At 39.6% G+C, this 19,199-nt stretch overlaps 1 protein-coding gene across 9 annotated transcripts in view; it reads left to right on the forward strand.

Moving 5' to 3' along the window:
* COPA (COPI coat complex subunit alpha) overlaps positions 1-19,199 on the forward strand; it is a 53,492-nt gene that overhangs the window by 5,524 nt on the left and 28,769 nt on the right. For all 9 annotated transcript variants that reach the window (XR_013396047.1, XR_013396051.1, XR_013396053.1 and 6 more), the window contains exons 4-8: positions 2,208-2,288; positions 3,830-3,906; positions 4,948-5,057; positions 11,961-12,070; positions 14,400-14,499. Coding sequence is in view for 2 of the 9 variants with exons in the window: in XM_015113467.3 (XP_014968953.1) it covers positions 2,208-2,288; positions 3,830-3,906; positions 4,948-5,057; positions 11,961-12,070; positions 14,400-14,499 (478 nt within the window). In the remaining 7 variants the exon portion in view is untranslated. The remainder of the gene's footprint in view (positions 1-2,207; positions 2,289-3,829; positions 3,907-4,947; positions 5,058-11,960; positions 12,071-14,399; positions 14,500-19,199) is intronic.

Below are 19,199 nucleotides of genomic sequence, written 5' to 3' on the forward strand. Positions count from 1 at the left end.
TGCGCCACCACGCCCGGCTAATTGTGTATTTTTAGTAGAGATGGGGTTTCTCCATGTTGGTCAGGCTGTTCTCAAACTCCCAACCTTGGGTAATCTTCCTGCCTCAGCCTCCCAAAGTGCTGGGATTACAGGCGTGAGCCACCGTACCCAGCCCATTCAGTGGTTTTAATTAATTTAATTTCTCTGATGACTAATAAACTTGAACATTTTTTCATAAAAAGGGGGATTATCTAGAAAAGTTATGTCTGTGGACTATCATATTGCTTGCTATATCCAGATAAATTAGTATAATCTTCATTTACAAAGAGTAAGACGGGGAGCCCAGCAAATGGTCAGAGTATTGGTCTAAAACACCTATAAGTCTTTAAGGATTTACAGTTTTGGAGCTTGACTTAGGCCATTGAAGGAGTCAAGACATTTTGAAGCTAGAAATATGAAAGTTTAAAACACTGAACTCTATAAGGGGGAAGAAGTCAGTTAAAGAATAGTGTTTATGGTATGATCTAATTTTTATGTGGAACTCCACTGTGTACATGTGTATTTATATGTAACTGATTGAATAGATAGAGGCGAAGGTATTGGAATACTTTAACTTTTCATGTTATTCTTATTTCCATGCATAATGCTTGCTGAGCACTTACCTAGTGTCAGCCACTGTGTTAGGTGGTAAGGGTATAGTGTTGAGCATGCTGGGCAAGAACCCTGCCTTAAGGAACTCAGCATTCTTGTTTGGAAGATCATACTTTTGGATTGTTTGAATTTGTTATAGGAAATGATATTTTTATAATTTACTAAAGAAAAGTTAAAAATTAGAAATAGTAACAAGCTGGCCCAGATTGATTATAAACAAATATTAAAAAGAAATTTTAAAAAATTAAATGAAATAAAAAGAAAAATGCATCTGGTCTCTTATTTTTGTACCTTTTAGGGGATTTTCTGAATGAGGAAGATAAGCTATTTTATATTTATGCTCCTGGTTTTCGTGTCTTCAGTTGTGTTCGTTGATGCCTAGTACTTTGGTAGTTGACTCAGCTTCACATCTGAATATGATATTGTTTCTCTGCTTAGCTCAGCCTTACTGATCCATGTAATAAGTTAAAGTCTGTTTGCTTGACAGTTGAGTACAGACCACATATGTATGGGCATCATTTGCCGTCAGGGTAGGAGTCTAAGAAGCTGATGCCGTATATTACTGTTCCCCTTGGAGTCATGGTATCTATCTGTCCTGCTTTTTTTTGAGATCAGGCCTCTCTGTCGCCCAAGCTGGAGTCCTGTGGTGCGATCTCGACTTACCGCAACCTCGGCCTCCCAGGTTCAAGTGATCCTGCTGCTGCAGCCTCCCAAGTAGCTGGGATCACATCCGGCTAATTTTTTTTTGTATTTTTGTAGAGACAGAGTTTCCCCGTGTTGGCCAGTCCGGTCTCAAACTCCTGACCTCAGGTGATCCCCCCTTGACCTCCCAAAATGCTGGGATTACAGGCATGAGCCATCGTGCCCGGCCTGTCATACTTTTTAGAAGTGATGGGTAAAGCATTAAGGGGCCTGTATTCAAGCTGAGAGCACAATTATGCAGTAGAAAAAAGAGTTTCAAATCAAGCCCTGGATAAATATTTCCCGCTACTAAATACAGATGGTCTCTTCCCAAAGAAAGAAAAACTTTTCTCTTTTTTTTTTTCGAGACCGGGTCTGACTCTGTCGCCCAGGCTGGAGTACAATGGCATGATTTTGGCTCACTGCAATCTCTGCCTCCCGGGTTCAAGTGATTCTCCTGCCTCAGCCTCCAGAGTAGCTGGGACTATAGGCGAATGCCACCATGCCTGGCTAATTTTTTGTATTTTTAGTAGAGACGGGGTTTCACTGTGTTAGCCAGGGTGGTTTATTCTCTTGACCTTGTGATTCACCCACCTCGACTTCCCAAAGTGCTGGGATTACAGGCGTGAGCTACTGTGCCCAGCCTGAAAAACTTCAATAATTTCATATTTATCTTTTCCCTAATCATACCCCAACCCCACATTGTTTATCTGACTTATAGTTTCATTCTTGTTCTTTTTCCCTCAAATCTTAAGGCTTCCTACCAAGGTTCCTACCTATTTAGAAATGCCAGAGTACAAATATGTATGTAAACCCGTATTTATATACATATTTCTATCTCTATAGAGGCCCAATAGCTATATTTCTGTTTCTTAGTTTGATTTCTGTCTTTCCAGGTTTGGAATTACAAGCTTCGGCGCTGTCTTTTCACATTGCTTGGGCACTTAGATTATATTCGCACCACGTTTTTTCATCATGTAAGTAGTCATGGGGCGCTAGTTTTGGAGCATTCTTACTTTCCCCATAGAATCTTTATTTGATCCTTGAGAACCCATGTTTTAATAACAGAGTTGTTTTTGGAGTGGCTCTTCTACAATCTGTGTGGTATTGACCTTTCTGCTTTGTTTCTTTCTGCAAAAGGAAGCACTCGGGATTGTACTGAATTTAATTTTATTGGATTCAGTGGATTCTATGGGAAGTCATTGTTTCTCTGTAGGGAAAAGTAGGGATTTGATTTCAGGTTTGCTGAACCAAAAAACAAAAGTTTGCCAACTAATCCCATGTAGGGTATTATTAGTAAGTAGTAGGTGTGTCTGGAAGATCAGACTAAGATGCCATTTTGATGAGCTAACAAACGTTTTGAAGTATTAACAATCAGACCCCCTCTATCCTAGGATTTTTGGGTCTGGTGGAGGCTGTTCCCTTAGCCAGGCTTACTACTTTCTTTGAGCTGCCAGGTATCATAGTAGATTTAGATAGTGAGATTACAGACTCCCAACCTCTGAATCAATTTGCAACCTGAGAGGATCTCCTTATAATTCTGTGTATTAGCATTAACTTGTACTATTCTTTGATTGCCAGTAAATTAAGTCTTTGAATTAAGTTAGAATATGATGAAATAAACAATAATTTACTGGTTGAGTATACATTGTTTCTTTAATTAAAAAATTTTAGGATAGGAGAGAATGAGAAAATTACAATTTAAACATTTCAGAATGATAACCACTCAGTAAGATAATTTAAGTAGGAATTGTTTGTCATTGCCATAAAGGACTTCCTGAAGACCCTTGCCTAGAACAAGTTGCCATCTACCTGGAAAGTTATGAAAAACCTTATTTTCTTTCATTTTACCAGCTCAGTAAATACGTGTGTGCGTTATACTTTCTAAGCTTTGTGCTAAATACGGATGTTAGAGATACTATCTCTGTATTGAAGGTAGAGATACTGTCTATCTTCAGTGTTTAACACAAAGCTTAGCAAGTGTAGTAAGAAGGAAGTGTAAATAAGAAATACTTCCTTTTCTCAACAATCTTACAGATTCCAAAAAGGTTAAATTGTCTTTATATGTTACTTTCTGCTTTGCTTGCTGAGACCTGGGAATTTTTTGAAACGGGACAGAAAGAAGTCAGACAATAAAATAATATTCCCATCCTGGAGTTAAAGGTAGAAGAATCTTTCACAGGATCTTAATTTACATGATTAACTATATATAAATACACACACACACACACATATAGAAGAAAATGTAAATGTATGTGTCACTATCTGCCTCTGAGAATCTATTATGCCTCTGACTGGCTTCCATTCTTAAGTCTTATAGGTGAAAGTGCCGAAGTTGAAAAAAGCTGTTAGAGTGGTAGAGAAAAGGCGACAGCTAACCTGGTAGCAAAAGCAGCAGCCCCTTTGCTAATGTAGCTGAACTGTTAAGCAATGCAATTCTTTAGAGAAAAATGATTACAAGAGGCTGATGAAACAAATTTGTTTAATGTTTAAAGCCTTTGTCTGGAATATCTTTCAGGAATATCCCTGGATTCTGAGTGCCTCAGATGATCAGACCATCCGAGTGTGGAATTGGCAATCTAGAACCTGTGTTTGGTAAAGCAGGAGGCAGAGGGCTCAAAAAGAGTCTTCATTTTTCCTACTTTTTCATAATCAGCTTCTCTTACAACAATCTTCTCCCTTCCCAAATGGCTATGTCGGCTGATTAATTACTGATTGTATTTGTAGGATGCTTTTAAGTGCAAAATAATAAATGTAGAGGCAATCCCATATATGAATCTGGATCTTCCAATAATTTCTTACCAGGAAGAGAAGTCATACAGCCTTTTAGAACAAGAAATTTTAGCTGGTTTTCAATTATTTTCCCAGAAAACCTGAGTCAAGGTCTAGACCTTTGTTTTGTTTTGTGTTTGGAGCTGGAGCTTTACATAGAACCTTCCACGAAGAGTTAGGGACCATTTAAAGTGATGGCCTTGGCCTGGCACCATGGCTCACGCCTGTAATTCCAACACTTTGGGATGCCAAGGCGGGCAAATCACCTGAGTTCATGAGTTCGAGACCAACCTGGCCAAGATGGCGAAACCCTGTCTCTACTAAAAATTCAAAAATAAGCTGGACATGGTGGCACATGCCTGCAGTCCCAGCTACTTGGGAGGCTGAGGCAGAGAATTGCTTGAACTGGGGAGGCAGAGGTTGCAGTGAGCCAAGATTGTGCCATTGCATTCCAGCCTAGGCAACAGAGTGAAACTCCGTCTCAAAAAAATAATAATAATAAAAAATAAAGTGATGGCCTTTAAATGAGATACCTTACTAAAATCTCACAGATAATTTACAGTATGAATTACTGAGATTATATTTATTTTGATATTATAAAATATTTTTGAGAGGAGAGCTATGCAATCTCAGTTCTCCTTAAATTAGTAATATTTAAATACTAAAGCATTAGAGGCAAGAAGAGAACTGTTGTTAAAATAGCTGACTGGGCTTATTATTAGTTCACAATTGGTAGGATGACCTACCTTTGTCTCCATAAAAATATAATTGGATAAGCATTTATTGAATATGGAGAAAGGTATTTAGTTTAGGAGTCTGTTGACTTCCACCTCTAATTTGGTATTGTCTTTTTTTTTCTTGCAGTGTGTTAACAGGGCACAACCATTATGTGATGTGTGCTCAATTCCACCCCTCAGAAGACTTGGTAGTATCAGCCAGCCTGGACCAGACTGTGCGCGTTTGGGATATTTCTGGTGAGCTGCCCATGTTCAGGGGACAACCTGGTCATGTCTGGTGCAAAACTGCAATTGCTTAAAATAGTGAGGAGAGTTGACTTAGAACTGGAAAATTTAGAATATTCTGTTTTATAATAGCATCTTTGTTTCTGAGGGTGTTGAATCTGCTTTGATCGTTCTTCATATTGGAAGTCTTCTCTAAGAAAAGAGGTAACTCTAGAAAATTCATTTGATTTGAAGAAATTTTAACTTTCTAGTTAGATCAGGTTTTAGTTAAAATCTATATTCTGTTGGGACATTTGATTAAGAACCAGGCTTTCCACTACAAATAAGAAAAAAATACATCTATGACAAAAAGAAATTTTTAGAATAGATTAATACAGGGAAACAAGACTGTTGGACCCTGTTGCTTTATTTAAAAATAGTAAAATCTCTCTATTACATTTCTTCTAGTGCAAGGAGCATGGTTGGGTTCTAGGAGTTGGTAACTTTTATGTCCAGAATACCTTTTTTTTTTTTTTTTTTCTGAGAGGGAGTGTTGCTTTGTTGCCCAGACTAGAGTGCAGTGGTGCAATGATCTTGGCTCACTGCAACCTCCACCTCCCGGGTTTAAGCAATTCTCCTCCCTCAGCCTCCTGAGTAGCTGGGACTACAGGCGCATGTGACCACGCCTGGCTAATTTTGGTATCTTAATTAAAGACGGGGTTTCCCCATATTGGCCAGGCTGGTCTCAAACTCCTGACCTCGTAATCCGCCTGCCTTGGCCTCCCAAAGTGCTGGGATTACAGGTGTGAGCCACTGTGCCTGGCCTTTTTTTTTTTGAGATGGAATCTCACTCTGTTGCCCAGGCTGAAATGCAGTGGCACGATCTTGGCTCACTACAACCTCTGCCTCCTGGGTTCAAGCGATTCTTGTGCCTCAGCCTCCTGTGTAATTAAGATTACAGGTGTGTGCCACCACACACAGCTAATTTTTGTATTTTTAGTAGAGACAGGGTTTCACCATGTTGGCCAGGCTGGTCTCGAACTCCTGACCTCAGGTGGTTCACCCACCTTGCCCTCCCAAAGTGCTGAGATTACAGGCGTGAGCCACTGTGCCTGGCCCGGAATACCTTTTAATGGACAGATTTAGGACTAGAAATTAAACAATTTATAGATTATGGATAGTTGGGATAATTCCTCCTTTTACAGTTTACATATCTTTATTTTGAGACAAGGATTTAAATGTTTAGTCTTATATAGAGGAGATCTAAGAAGGTGCTACCTAGAGAATTTAAATGCAGAGAGTGGACTGTACCTGTGAGAATGATGGAAGTGCTTCATGGTGGAATAGAGAAATCAAACACTAAATGCTGTAGTTCCCTGACCAGTTAGTATTTGTTGTTTCTTTCATTCTTTTTTTTTTTTTTTTTAACTTTTATTTATTTATTTTTTTTTCTTGAGACAGTCTCACTCTGTCACCTGGACTGGAGTGCCATGGCATGATCCCAGCTCACTATAACCTCTGCCTCCCGGATTCAAGCAATTCTTATTCCTCCACCTCCCGTGTAGCTGGGATTACAGATATGTGCCACCGTGCCCAGCTACTTTTTGTATTTTTAGTAGAGACAGGGTTTCACCATGTTGGCCAGGCTGGTCTCAAGCTCCTGATCTCAGGTGATCTGCCCACCTTTGCCTCCCAAAGTGCTGAGATTACAGGCACGAGCCACAATGCCCAGCCTGTTGTTTCTTTCTATTCATTTCCTTAGAAATTCTTGGAGATTTGAGTTCTTTGAAATGTCAGTGACTGGACTACAAAACATGTTTCATTCTATGAAAGGAAGGCCCCCCTCATAGATCTTTGTTTGGTTCTTTGTAATAAAGGAGTCATCCTCCGCATTGTACAGCGGAGGTGATAACTGTTCCCAACTCCATTGTGGCATGGGGGGCTGGGACAATAATGGCACTTGTTTTTATAGACCATTTGGATGGAAATTTGGATTCTGGGATACAGCATTTGGAATGTTGGAATAGCAGTTGTTTAGGTTAATGTAGCATAGAAACAAGACAAGGGGAGATGGAGACAATTGTAGAGTAGAACCTCTAGATCATGCTGTCTTTGTAGTTTTCAAAGGCTTAGAATGAAAGGGAGTAGTATAAACGAGGTATTGGAGATAGGGCAGTTGTACACTCTTTCCCTAGGGCTTTGCCATTGCAGTTTTTCATCAGACTGACAAGGTTTTTTGAAGTACACCCAGATGTGACCAGCCATGCCAACAGGAGGAGCTAGACACAGGCACTGTGAACCTGTGTCCTCTCCTCTCCTCACTGCCAGTACCAGGGAGCTTAGCATCTACTCTCCCAGTAACCTCACTATGGCTTTCCATGATTTTTCACCGTGCGCACATTCAAAGCACTCTCTCTGTCTCAGGATATAGGAGCCTGATGGGGTTGGATCCCAATTCATGCTGTTCAGTCTCACTGTTACCCAGGCTGGAGTGCAGTGTCATGATTTCAGCTCACTACAACCTCCACCTCCTGGGTTCAATTACCCTGCCTTAGCCTTCCAAGTAGCTGGGACTACAAGCACATGCCACCATGCCCAGCTAATTTTTGTGTTTTTAGTAGAGGCAGGGTTTCACTATTTTGGCCAGGCTAGTTTTGAACTCCTGACCTCAAGTGATTTGGCTGCCTCAGCCTCCCAAAGTGCTGGGATTACAAGCATGAGCCACTGCCCCCGGCCGGCAATTATCCAGAATAGCCTTTGTCAACCTGGATTCTGTGAGAGAATTAAGTGCTATAGAAAGTACTTTCAGTGGCTGTTTCCATAGTTCTTGCAAGAATGGTATATAGCTAATGCTATTCTAGATCATAGAAAATTTATTACATACCTAAACTGATGCTTTCAGGCATTAAGACTTAATTCTTTTCCAGAACACCAGGTCGAGAAGGACTCCACTCTAAGAGTAATGTTTGTGCCACCTGATGCCAGCCCAGCATGTTCCCTGCAGTCTAGCCAGTGCCGTTTGGGGGCAATCAGGTGGTTGGATTATTGGTGATCATGAAATGCTCAAGGCACGAAATACTTTTCTTTACCTTTTGCAGACAGAGAACATTTTTACATCAAAAATAAGGGCCCTAGATCAGGGAAGAGAGGGAGAGAGTGTGACACCATGGGGTTTATACTTGCTTTTGAATGTGTGAAGTGCATGAATTACTATATAATAATCTTGCAATTGCTATACTTTATTTATGTGGTAGTGAGAATTTTGTGCTAACTTGCTGTACTAATGTTAATGCTGTCTTTACCATTTCTAAGTGTTGTTCTTTACCCACAACTCTTGACTTCCAGTAACCCCTTAACCAGAGTGGAAGGAGATGCTTTGGTGTTTAACAAAGTGCAAGAAGCTTTTGGGTTAGACTTTTATGCTTTCCTTCTGTAGAAATCAGCATATTCTTTTTCAGCAGAGTTCTTTTTTGCTATTGGGTTCAAATAAGTCAGAAAACAGGAAGAGTAATTAGCTTTCCGATCTGTTAAAGACCAGTGCTTATATTTCCAAAACAGAGAAGTTAGTTCTGAATAAGAGTATGAATACTCCCAAATTTAGAGGACTAATTCTAATTTTTTTGACTATCTTTTTTTGAAAGGGACACTCTCTGAGTTAGTTAAGCAATAAGAGAATATAGAGATCTTTAAAGGAAAACCTATCTCTTGATACCTCTCCCATGGAGATTGAGCCCCACGGGGCTTAGCTTAACCTGAATCTTTTGTGTTAGCCTGGCAAAAACTATTTATTTAAAAGGGAATGTATTTACAAACCTGTATATAAAAGATTACTTTCTTAACTTGAGCTCCCAAGTAAACTGACAGTTAAATTATTTTAATAGGCTTGTACCTTTGCATGTCAAGCCCATGTAATTCAGGCTCAGTCTTTGAAATGGCTACTAAAAAAGTATTAATTTGCTGCCAAATCCTGTTATCATCCCTCTCTTTTTCCTGCTTTCCCTGGTCCGTATTGGGAGGTGTGCATCAAACTGGTCCATTCTGAGAGTGTCCTCTCCTCCCTCTGGATTTGGGTAGCTGCTGTAGAAATTTTCCGTCTGTCGTTCAGTCCTAACGAGTGGCTTGTTGAAGGCTCAAATATTTCTTCTCTAAGTATCTTTTCACTGCCTGTCACCATTCATCTGTCTGTTTTTGCCCTTCCCCTTTTCCTGGATCATTACACGCAAATGCAACAAAGCCTTCCATTCTGTCATACAGCTTTCCTTTTAATGTGTTTGTTGAAGCTTATTGGAGGTGAAGTTTCTCACAGCTGTCTTTGTATTTTCCTTTGAATCTGTTTCATATACCAGACTCATTAGAAAAAGTTGACAGATCTTATTAAAGGGACAAGTGTAATAAGTGAAAGGAGGCATCCCAGCAATGAAGTATTTATGAACCTTTGGGAGAATACATTGTAAAGCATCAGCTTTATTTCTGTCTACCTACCGGCTAAATGCTCATCTTGGACAGAGGACAAAATAATTTTAAAGTTGTTGTGGCCTTCTAAGCTCTTGCTTCTCCAGTGTTAACATGTAGGTGCCACTATAACAGAAGAGATATATCACAGTTTTAAAACAATAAATATAAATGCGGTTATTAAACTTAAGTTCTTATATTTTCCTACAGATGGCAAAGTTTAGGCTTAAAATGACTTAGGTTTTCTTTCCTTGTTTTTTGAGACAGAGTCTCACTCTGTTGCCCGGGCTGGAGTGCAGTGGCGCGATCTCAGCTCATCGCAGCCTCCATCTCCCAGGTTCAAGTGATTCTCCTGCCTCAGCCTCCCAAGTAGCTGGGATTACAGACATGCACCGCCATGCCCAGCTAATTTTTGTATTTTTAGTAGAGACAGGGTTTCACCGTTTGAGCCAGGATGGTCTGGAACTGCTGACCTCAGGTGTTCCACCTGCCTCGGCCTTCCAAAGTGCTGGGATTACAGACGTGAGCCACTGCGCCCAGCCTCCTTTTTTTTTTAATTTGAGACAGAATTTCGTTCTTTCGCCCAGGCTGGAGTGAAGTGGCACAGTCTTGGCTCACTGCAACCTCTGTGCTACATCCCCGCCAACCTGCCCCCGGGTTCAAGCAGTTCCCCTGCCTCAGCCTCCCTAGTAGCTGGGATTACAGGCGTGCGCCACCATGCCTGACTAATTTTTGTATGTTTAGTAGAGACGGGGTTTTGCCATGTTGACCAGGCTGATCTCAAACTCCTGACCTCAGGTGATTCACCCACTTCGGCCTCCCAAAGTGCTAGGATTACAGGCGTGAGCCATCACACCCAGCCTTCAGGTTTTATTTTCAATAAGAGTTTTTGTTTTCCATTATATGTAACTATCTTTTTAAAAAAATTTTACCAGTGCTGGGTAATTTCATCTTCCACTTTCGCCCTAAAATACTTCAAAAGATAGGATTTTAGTCTCAATTCTTTTTTTCTCATCTACAAACTGTTACAGTTTTACCTGCTTGCTCATTCCAAAGGTTTGTTATCAGAATCCAGTTACATAGCATACACTCTGAAAACTGCAAAGTACTTTTTGAATGTGAGATAGTAGTAGTGTTATCATAATTTTGGTTCTGACTGTAGCACAAATAGCTTTTAAAGATAGTTGTACTTGAGCCATATATGTGGGTCCTCTACAAATAAGACTGTTATTATTCTGGTGTCTTTTTCCATTGTTTTTAGGTTAGAGCCTAATTCCTCCCAGTAAAACTAGCCTCCAAAGGTTTTAATGGCAAAATCCAAGTATTCAAATCTATAATCAGCCTTTTAAGCAGGAACTTAAAAGGACATGACAGTTTTAATTATCTTGTTCCTTGTCCAAGAGTCAAGTAGTAGGCATGAGTACACTTTTTTACATGGCTTGTGGTTTTACATTATCTTGTACCAAATAGCTGTTTTGTCCTTAATAGGCCTAGTTTCTGTAACCCATTTGGAACTTCCCCCATCAGCTGTCGAAAGGCTTCAAGTTGAGAAACACTGCGCTGTGGCCTCTTCAAATGGCTTTTCTTTTTTGAGATAGGGTCTCAGTGTCACCCAGGCTGGAGTGTAGTGGCACCATCATGGCTCACTGCAGCCTCGACTTCCTGGGCTCAAACCATCCTCCCATCTGTCAGCCTCCCAAGTAGCTGGGACTATAGGCATGCGCCACTGCACCCAGCGAATTTTTTTTTTTTTTTTTTTTTTTGGGAGAGATGGGGTTTTGCCATGTTGCTCAGGCTGGTCTGAAACTCCTGGGCTCAAGCGATGCACCTGCCTTGGCCACCCAAAGTGCTAGAATTATAGGCTTGAACCACCATGCCTGCCTCAAATGGCTTTCCTTTAAAGTTTCTTGAGCCTAGTCTGAAGATAGTGAGTTATCTCAGTTGATTGTTCACAGTCAGTTACAGATTGAACTCCTTGTTCCACTCTTTTCCCCATTCTCACTGCTGCACTTGACTAGTCTTTAAAAAAAAGGAAAAATTTTCTAAAATGATGGGAAAAAAGCTGCTATAAATTTTATGAAGTTGAGAGTAGAAATTGAATGTTTACCATTTGGGGCCACATTTCAAGAACACAAGAACACTGAAGAATGGAAAGTGGGCATTAACTGAAGCAGACACCTCTTGAGGTAAGATTTGCGGAAGAAGAGGTTAAAGTGCGCCAGAAATTTGGGTCACCCTCCTCTGGAAAGAAGTTCCAGTAATGGATCTGTTTAAGTGTTAAGGGAGCAGAAGGGAAGATAGTGAATGTACTTCAATATTTTGAACATTTTTAGAAATAAGAATTCTTGAGTCTGTTTTCTTTCTTCAGTCTTTTCCATTTCTTTTTCTCTTCTTTTTCACTGTAGTTTCTGTGTTTCTGATACTGTGCTGTTTTAGATAACATTTATGTTTACATCTTTCATCCTGCTCCTTATCCCTTCAAAGGTCTAAGGAAAAAAAACCTGTCCCCTGGTGCGGTGGAATCGGATGTGAGAGGAATAACTGGGGTTGATCTATTTGGAACTACAGATGCAGTGGTGAAGCATGTACTAGAGGTACTTATCTTTACAGCCAGGGGCTGGATATGGGCTGTCATCTTGAGAAAGTCACAATATGCTGTTCATTTATTCATTCCTTCAACAAATATTTACAGAGTGCTTATTAAGTGCCAGGCACTGTTTGAGGTACTAGAAATCAAACTGTGAGTGAACCAACAGAGAAATGAAGCTTATGTGCCACCTGAGGGAGAGTCTTATCACCTTATAAACCCAGTAGGGAGAGGGAGAAGGCCAGGCGCAGACTTCATCACCATCCCAAAGCAGAGCTCATTCTCAAGCTTTCTGTCAGGCAGGGCAGTAAGAAATTTAATCAAAGTTATTGAGAACCAGCCATGTGTAACTTTTGTGCAGGTGAGAAAACAGAAAAGCATAAGGGAAAGAAACTAGTTTTTCTTTAAAAAATGATCTAATCTTCATAGCTACCCACTGAAGTAGATATTATTATCCCTATTTAGCAGACAAAAAAAAAAATTGAGATTTAGAGAAATTAAGCAGTCTACCAAAATCTACATGTATCTACTAAATAAATGTAAGAACTAAGATTTGAATTTGGATCTGACTGCAAAACCCAGGTGCTTTTCACTGCACTATGATATATCTCAATAATACTGCTAATTCAAAACTGCCTTATCCAGGATTCTGTCACAGTATACCATATAACTGTATGAATAGGCTATACAGTATCTTAAAATCAGCAGTTCTTAAACTTTTTGGTCTAAAGATCTCTTTAGACTCTTAAAATTTATTGAGGACCCCAAAGAGTTTTTGTTTATGTGGGTTATGTGTGTCAATTTTTTACCACATTTTAAATTAAAACAACTTTTAAAAACGTGAAATGTGGCTGGGCGCGGTGGCTCAAGCCTGTAATCCCAGCACTTTGGGAGGCCGAGACAGGCGGATCACGAGGTCAGGAGATCGAGACCATCCTGCCTAACACGGTGAAACCCCGTCTCTACTAAAAAAAATACAAAAAACTAGCTGGGCGAGGTGGTGGGCGCCTGTAGTCCCAGCTACTCGGGAGGCTGAGGCAGGAGAATGGTGTAAACCCGGGAGGCGGAGCTTGCAGTTAGCTGAGATCCGGCCACTGCACTCCAGCCTGGGCGACAGAGCGAGACTCCGTCTCAAAAAAAAAAAAAAAAACGTGAAATGTATCAGCACACATTCTATTAGCTGTCAGAGCAATGATATCACGTATCATGTGCTGGGAAACTCTATTGTATACTCATGAAATAATAAGAATGAAGAAGATAAATAGGCTGGGTGCAGTGGCTCACACCTGTAATCTCAGCACTTTGGGAGACCGAGGCTGGAGGATTACTTGGGGCCTGGAGTTTGAAACCAGCCTAGGCAACATAGCAAGATTTTGTGATTTTGTGTCTACCAAAAAAAAAAACAAAAAAAAACTGGGCATGGTGGTGCTCACTTGTAGTCCCTTGGGAGGCTGAGGTAGGAGAATCACTTGAGTTTGAGACTGCAGGGAGCAATTAGTATGATTGTACCACTGCACTCCAGCCTGGGTGACACAGCAAGACCTCATCTTAAAAAAAAAAAAAAAAAAAAAAAAAAAAAAAAAAAAAGAATGAAGAAGATGACATCTTAGTAATATTATGAAAATAGTTTTCACCTTGCAGATTTCTTAAAAGAATCTTGGAGCTCCTTCAAGATCAGACTGAGATTTCTGCATTAAGTTATAAAATTTGTCGGCTGGGTGCTGTGGCTCACGCCTGTAATCCCAGCACTTGGGGAGGCCGAGGCAAATGGATCATGAGGCCAGGATTTCAAGACCAGCCTGGCCAAGATAGTGAAACCCTGTCTCTACTAAAAATACAAAAAATTAGCCGGGCATGGTTGTGGGTGCCTGTAATCCCAGCTACTTGGGAGGCTGAGGCAGAGAATTGCTTGAACCCGGGAGGCAGAGGTTGCAGTGAGCCGAGATCACGCCGCTGCACTCCAACCTGGGGAACAGAGCGAGACTCCATCTAAAAACAATAAAAAATAAAATAAAATTTGTCTGGAGATACTAATAATGTTTTGTAGAAATAAGATAAAAATGGGCAAGTGAAAAACAAAGCAGAATATGCTAAATGCAAATGAGGCTGAGTTTGGGGTTAGAAATATGTATTTGTAAATTCACATGAGAATTTGGGGTAATATTGGAGGACAGACATAATTCTGATGCTCAAAATTTTAGAGCAGCATAGTCTCTTGAATCTGTTCACATGAAGAATAAATCAGAGATATCTTTTACAACGGGTAGCTTGATTCATTGATTTGCTTTGAGTGACGGCTATAAAGATGTTTTAGAAGAACCACTCTTTTTCTACAGGGTCATGATCGTGGAGTAAACTGGGCTGCCTTCCACCCCACTATGCCCCTTATTGTATCTGGGGCAGATGATCGTCAAGTGAAGATCTGGCGCATGAATGGTGAGTGAACTGGTTACATTATCACCATATCTAGGAAATTGCCAGCCAGCAAGGTAAAGTAGGCAGGTCTTCTGGACTCTGACCAATTTTTCTACCTTAGGTGATTAATTAATGCTAATGCCAGGAGCATAGAAATTATTTATTTTACAAATAAAATATATCATCTTCACAATTTTTATGTGTACAGTTAAGTGGTAATAAATATATTTATATTCTGTTTTCCTCCCTTCATTTCCTCCTTCACCTCCTTCCCATTCTACTCTCTGTCTTAATAATATCTACTTTTTAGCTTCCACATATGAGTGAGAATATGCCATATTTATCTCTTTGTTCTTGCCTTCACTTAACACAATGGCCTCCTGTTGCATCCATCATTTTGCTGCAAATTACAGGATTTCATTGTTTTTTATGACTGAATAATATTCCATTGTGTGTGTGTGTGTGTAATTTTCTTTATTCATCCCTTGATGAGCACTTAAGTTGATTCCATATTTTGGCTATTGTGAATAGTGCTGCAGTAAACAAATATGGGGATGCAAATACCGCTTTGATATATTGATTTCCTTTATTTAGGTATATACCCAGCAGTGGAATTGCTGGATAATATGGTAGTTCTATTTTTAGTTTTCTGAGGAACCTCCATACTATTCTCCATTGTGACTATACTAATTTACATTCCCACCAACAGTGTAGGAGGGTTCCCCTTTCTCCATGCCTTCGCCAGCATCTGTTATTGCCTGTCCTTTTGATGCAAGCCATTTTACCTGTGGTGAAATGATACCTCATTATGGATTTGATTTGCATGTCTTTTATTTCTGTATATATGTGTATATATTTCAGCATTTATGTTAAGGACACATTGATTTGTGTTTCTCTGGTAATTAGTGATGAGCATTTTGCCCAGACCAATATCCTGGGACATTTCCCCAATGTTTTCTTCTAGTAGTTTCATGGTTTCTGGTCTTATATTTAAGTCTTTAATCCTTTTTGTTTGATTTTTGTGTGTGGTGAGAGATAGGAGTTTCATTCTTCTGCATATAGTTACCCCGTTTTCCCAACACTTTATTTTATGTTATTGGCACCTTTGTTAAACATGAGTTGGCTATAGATTTGTGAATTTATATCTGGGTCCTCTCTTCTGTTCCATTGGTCGATGTGTCTGTTTCTGTGCCAGTACCACACTGTTTTGGTTACTCTAGCTTTGTAGTAAATTTTGAAGTCAGGTAGTGTGATGCCTCCAGCTTTGTTCTTTTTGCTCAGAATTGCTTTGGCTATTTGGGGTCTTTTGTGCTGCCACATAAATTTTAGGATTTTTTTCCTGTTTCTGTGAAGAATGTCTTTGATATTTTGATGGGGATTACAATAAATCTGTAAATTACTTTAGGTAGTAATTTACCCTGTCATTTTTACAATATGAATTCTTTCAACCCACAGGCATGGAATATCTTTCCATTTTCAGGGGTCCTCTTCAACTTCTTTCATCAGAGTTTTATAGTTTTCCTTGTATGGCCCTTTTACTTCTTTGGTTAGAGTGATTCCTGGGCATTTTATATTTTTTGTAGTTACTATAAATGGGATTCCTTGATATTTTTTCAGATTGTTCACTGTTGGCATATATAAATGCTACTGATTTTTTGAGACAGGATCTCGCTCTGTCGCCCAGGCTGGAGTACAGTGGCTCGATCTTGGCTTCCTGAAACCTCCCCCTCCCTGGTTCAAATGATTTTCATACTTTAGCCTCTTGAGTAGCTGGGACTACAGGCGCACACCACCACACCCAACTAATTTTTGTATTTTTAGTAGAGATGAGGTTTTGCCATGTTGGCCAGGCTGGTCTCGAACTCTTGACCCCAAGTGATCTGCCCACCTTGGCCTCCCAAAGTGCTGGGTTTACAGGCATGAGCCACCGCACCTGGCCATGCTACTGATTTTTGTATGTTGATTTTGTATCCCGCAGCTGGACTGAATTTATCATTTCTAACAGTTTTTTGGTTGAGTCTTGGGTTTTTCTAAGTATGTGATAATGTCATCTGTGAACAAGGGTACTTTTTCCAATTTGGTTGTCCTTTGATTATTTCTCATACCTACCTGACCTGGTCAGGACTTCTAGTGTTTTGTTGAATAAAAGTGGTAAAAGAGGTCATCCTTGCCTTCTGGTCTGCAGACAAAAGGCCTTCAATTTATTCCCATTAAGTATAATATTAGTTATAAGTTTACCATATATGTCCTTTATTATTTTTTGGTATGCTCTTTCTCTACCCATATTGATCATAACTTTTGTTATAAAGGGATGTTGAATTTTATCCAATGTTTTTTCAGCATCTGCTGAACTATCATATGGTTTTTGTTTTTGATTTTGTTAATGTGATATATCATGTTTATTGATGTATATTGAGCCATTCTTGCGTCCCTGAAATGAATCTCACTTGATCTTAGTGAATGATCTTATCAATATGCCATTGAATTTGACTTGCTAATATTTTGTTGAGAATTTTTGCATCTATGTTCATCAGTGATACTGGCCTGTAGTTTTCTTTTTTTATGGTGTCCTCGTCTGGTTTTGTTATCAGAGTAATGCTGGCCTCATAGAATGAGTTTGAAAATATTCCCCCCTCCTCTTCCTTTTTTTTTTTTTTTTTTTTTTTAAGAGTTTGAATAGGATTGGCATTAATTCTTTAAGTGTTTGGTAGTATTCAGCAGTAAAGCAATCAGGTCCTGGGCTTTTCTTTGATGGAAGAACTATTATTAAGGCTTTGATCTAGGCACTGGTTTTTAGAAGTTTTTCTGTTTTGTCATGGTTCAATCTTTTTTTTTTTTTTTTTTTTGAGGTGGAGTCTCGCTCTGTTGCCTAGGCTGGAGTGCAGCAGGGCAATCTCAGCTCACTGCAGCCTTCACCTCCTGGGTTCAAACAATTCTCCTGCCTCAGCCTCCCAAGTAGCTGGGACTACAGGCTGTGCCACCATACCCAGCTAATTTTTGTGTTTTTAGTAGAGACGGGGTTTTGCCATGTTGGACAGGCTGATCTTGAACTCCTGACCTCAAGTGATCCACCTGTCTCGACCTCCCAAAGTGCTGAGATTGCAGGCGTGGGCCACCATCCCTGGCCTCATGGTTCAATCTTTGTAGGTTGTATGTGTCTAGGAATGTATCCATTTCTCATAAGTTTTCCAATATGTTGGCATGTCATTCTTGTAATAGTCTCTAATGATTCTTTGTATTTCTGAGGTCTCAGTTGTTATGTTTCCTTTCTTATTTCTGATTTTACTTATTTGGATCTTCTGTACTGTTACCTTAGTTGGTCTAGCTAACAGTTTGTTGATACTATCTTTTCAAAAAGCAAGTGTTTCATTTCATTGATAGTCTGTATTTTTTTTAATCTCAATTTTATTTCTGTTCTGATCTTTATTGTTTCTTCTACCAATTTGGGGTTTGGCTTTTTTTTTTTTTCTTTTTTTTGAGACGGAATCTCGCTCTGTCGCCCAGGCTAGAGTGCAGTGGCGCGATCTCGGCTCACTGCAAGCTCTGCCTCCCAGGTTCGCGCCATTCTCCTGCCTCAGCCTCCTGAGTAACTGGGACTACAGGCACCTGCCACCACGCCTGGCTAATTTTTTTTGTATTTTAGTAGAGACGGAGTTTCACCGTGTTAGCCAGGATGGTCTTGATCTCCTGACCTCGTGATCCGCCCGTCTCGGCCTCCCAAAGTGCTGGGATTACAGGCGTGAGCCACTGCGCCCAGCCTTCTTTTTTTATTTTCTAGGTCCTTGAGATGCATCATTAGATTGCTCATTTGGAGTCTTTCCTTTTTTTTTTTTTGACATAGGTGTTTATGTTATAAACTTCATTCTTAGTACTGCTTTTGTTATTTCCCATAAATTTTGATACATTGTATTGCCATTTTCATTCGTCTCAAGCAATTTTTAAATTTCCTTCTTAATTTTTTCATTGATCCATTAGTCTTTCAAGAACATGTTGTTTAACTTATATATGTTTGTATTTTCTGAGGTTCCCCTTGTTATTTATTTCTAGTTCTATTGTGTTCAAAAAAGATACTTAATATGATTTGTTTTTCACAATTTTTTCAAACTTGTTTTGTGGCCTAAAGTATAGTTTATTCTGGAGAATGTTCCATGTGCTGATGAAAAGAATATTCTGTAGCCATTGGGTGAAATGTTCTGTAAATTTCAGTTAGGGCTATTAGATCTAGTGTGTAGTTTAACTCCACTGTTTCTTTGTTGATTTACTGTCTGAATGATCTGTCTGTTTTTGAGAGTGGAGTATTAGTTCTCCTACTATTATTATATTGTAGTATATCTCTCCTTTTGGATCTATTAGTGTTTGCTTTATATACTTGGGAGCTTTGGTATTAGGTGCACAGATATTTATAATTGTTATTTCCTCTTGCCGAGTTGACCCCTTTATCATTATATAGTGACCTTCTTTGTCTCTTTATAGAGTCTTAGGTTTCGTAGTCTGTTTTATCTGATACAAGTATAGCTACGCCTGCTCTTTTTTGGTCTCCAGTTTCATGGAATGTCTTCTACCACTTCATTTTCAGTCTATGTGTGTCTGTATAGGTGAAATGGGTTTCTTGAGGGCAGCATATAGTTAGGTCTTCTCTCTATCCGTTTAGCCGCTCTGTGCCTTTTAATTGGAGAATTGAGAGCATTTACATTCAGTGATGTTATTGATAAGTAAGGACT

This window comes from Macaca mulatta, chromosome 1, assembly GCF_049350105.2.
Source record: "Macaca mulatta isolate MMU2019108-1 chromosome 1, T2T-MMU8v2.0, whole genome shotgun sequence".
NCBI classification, from domain to species: Eukaryota; Metazoa; Chordata; class Mammalia; order Primates; family Cercopithecidae; genus Macaca; species Macaca mulatta.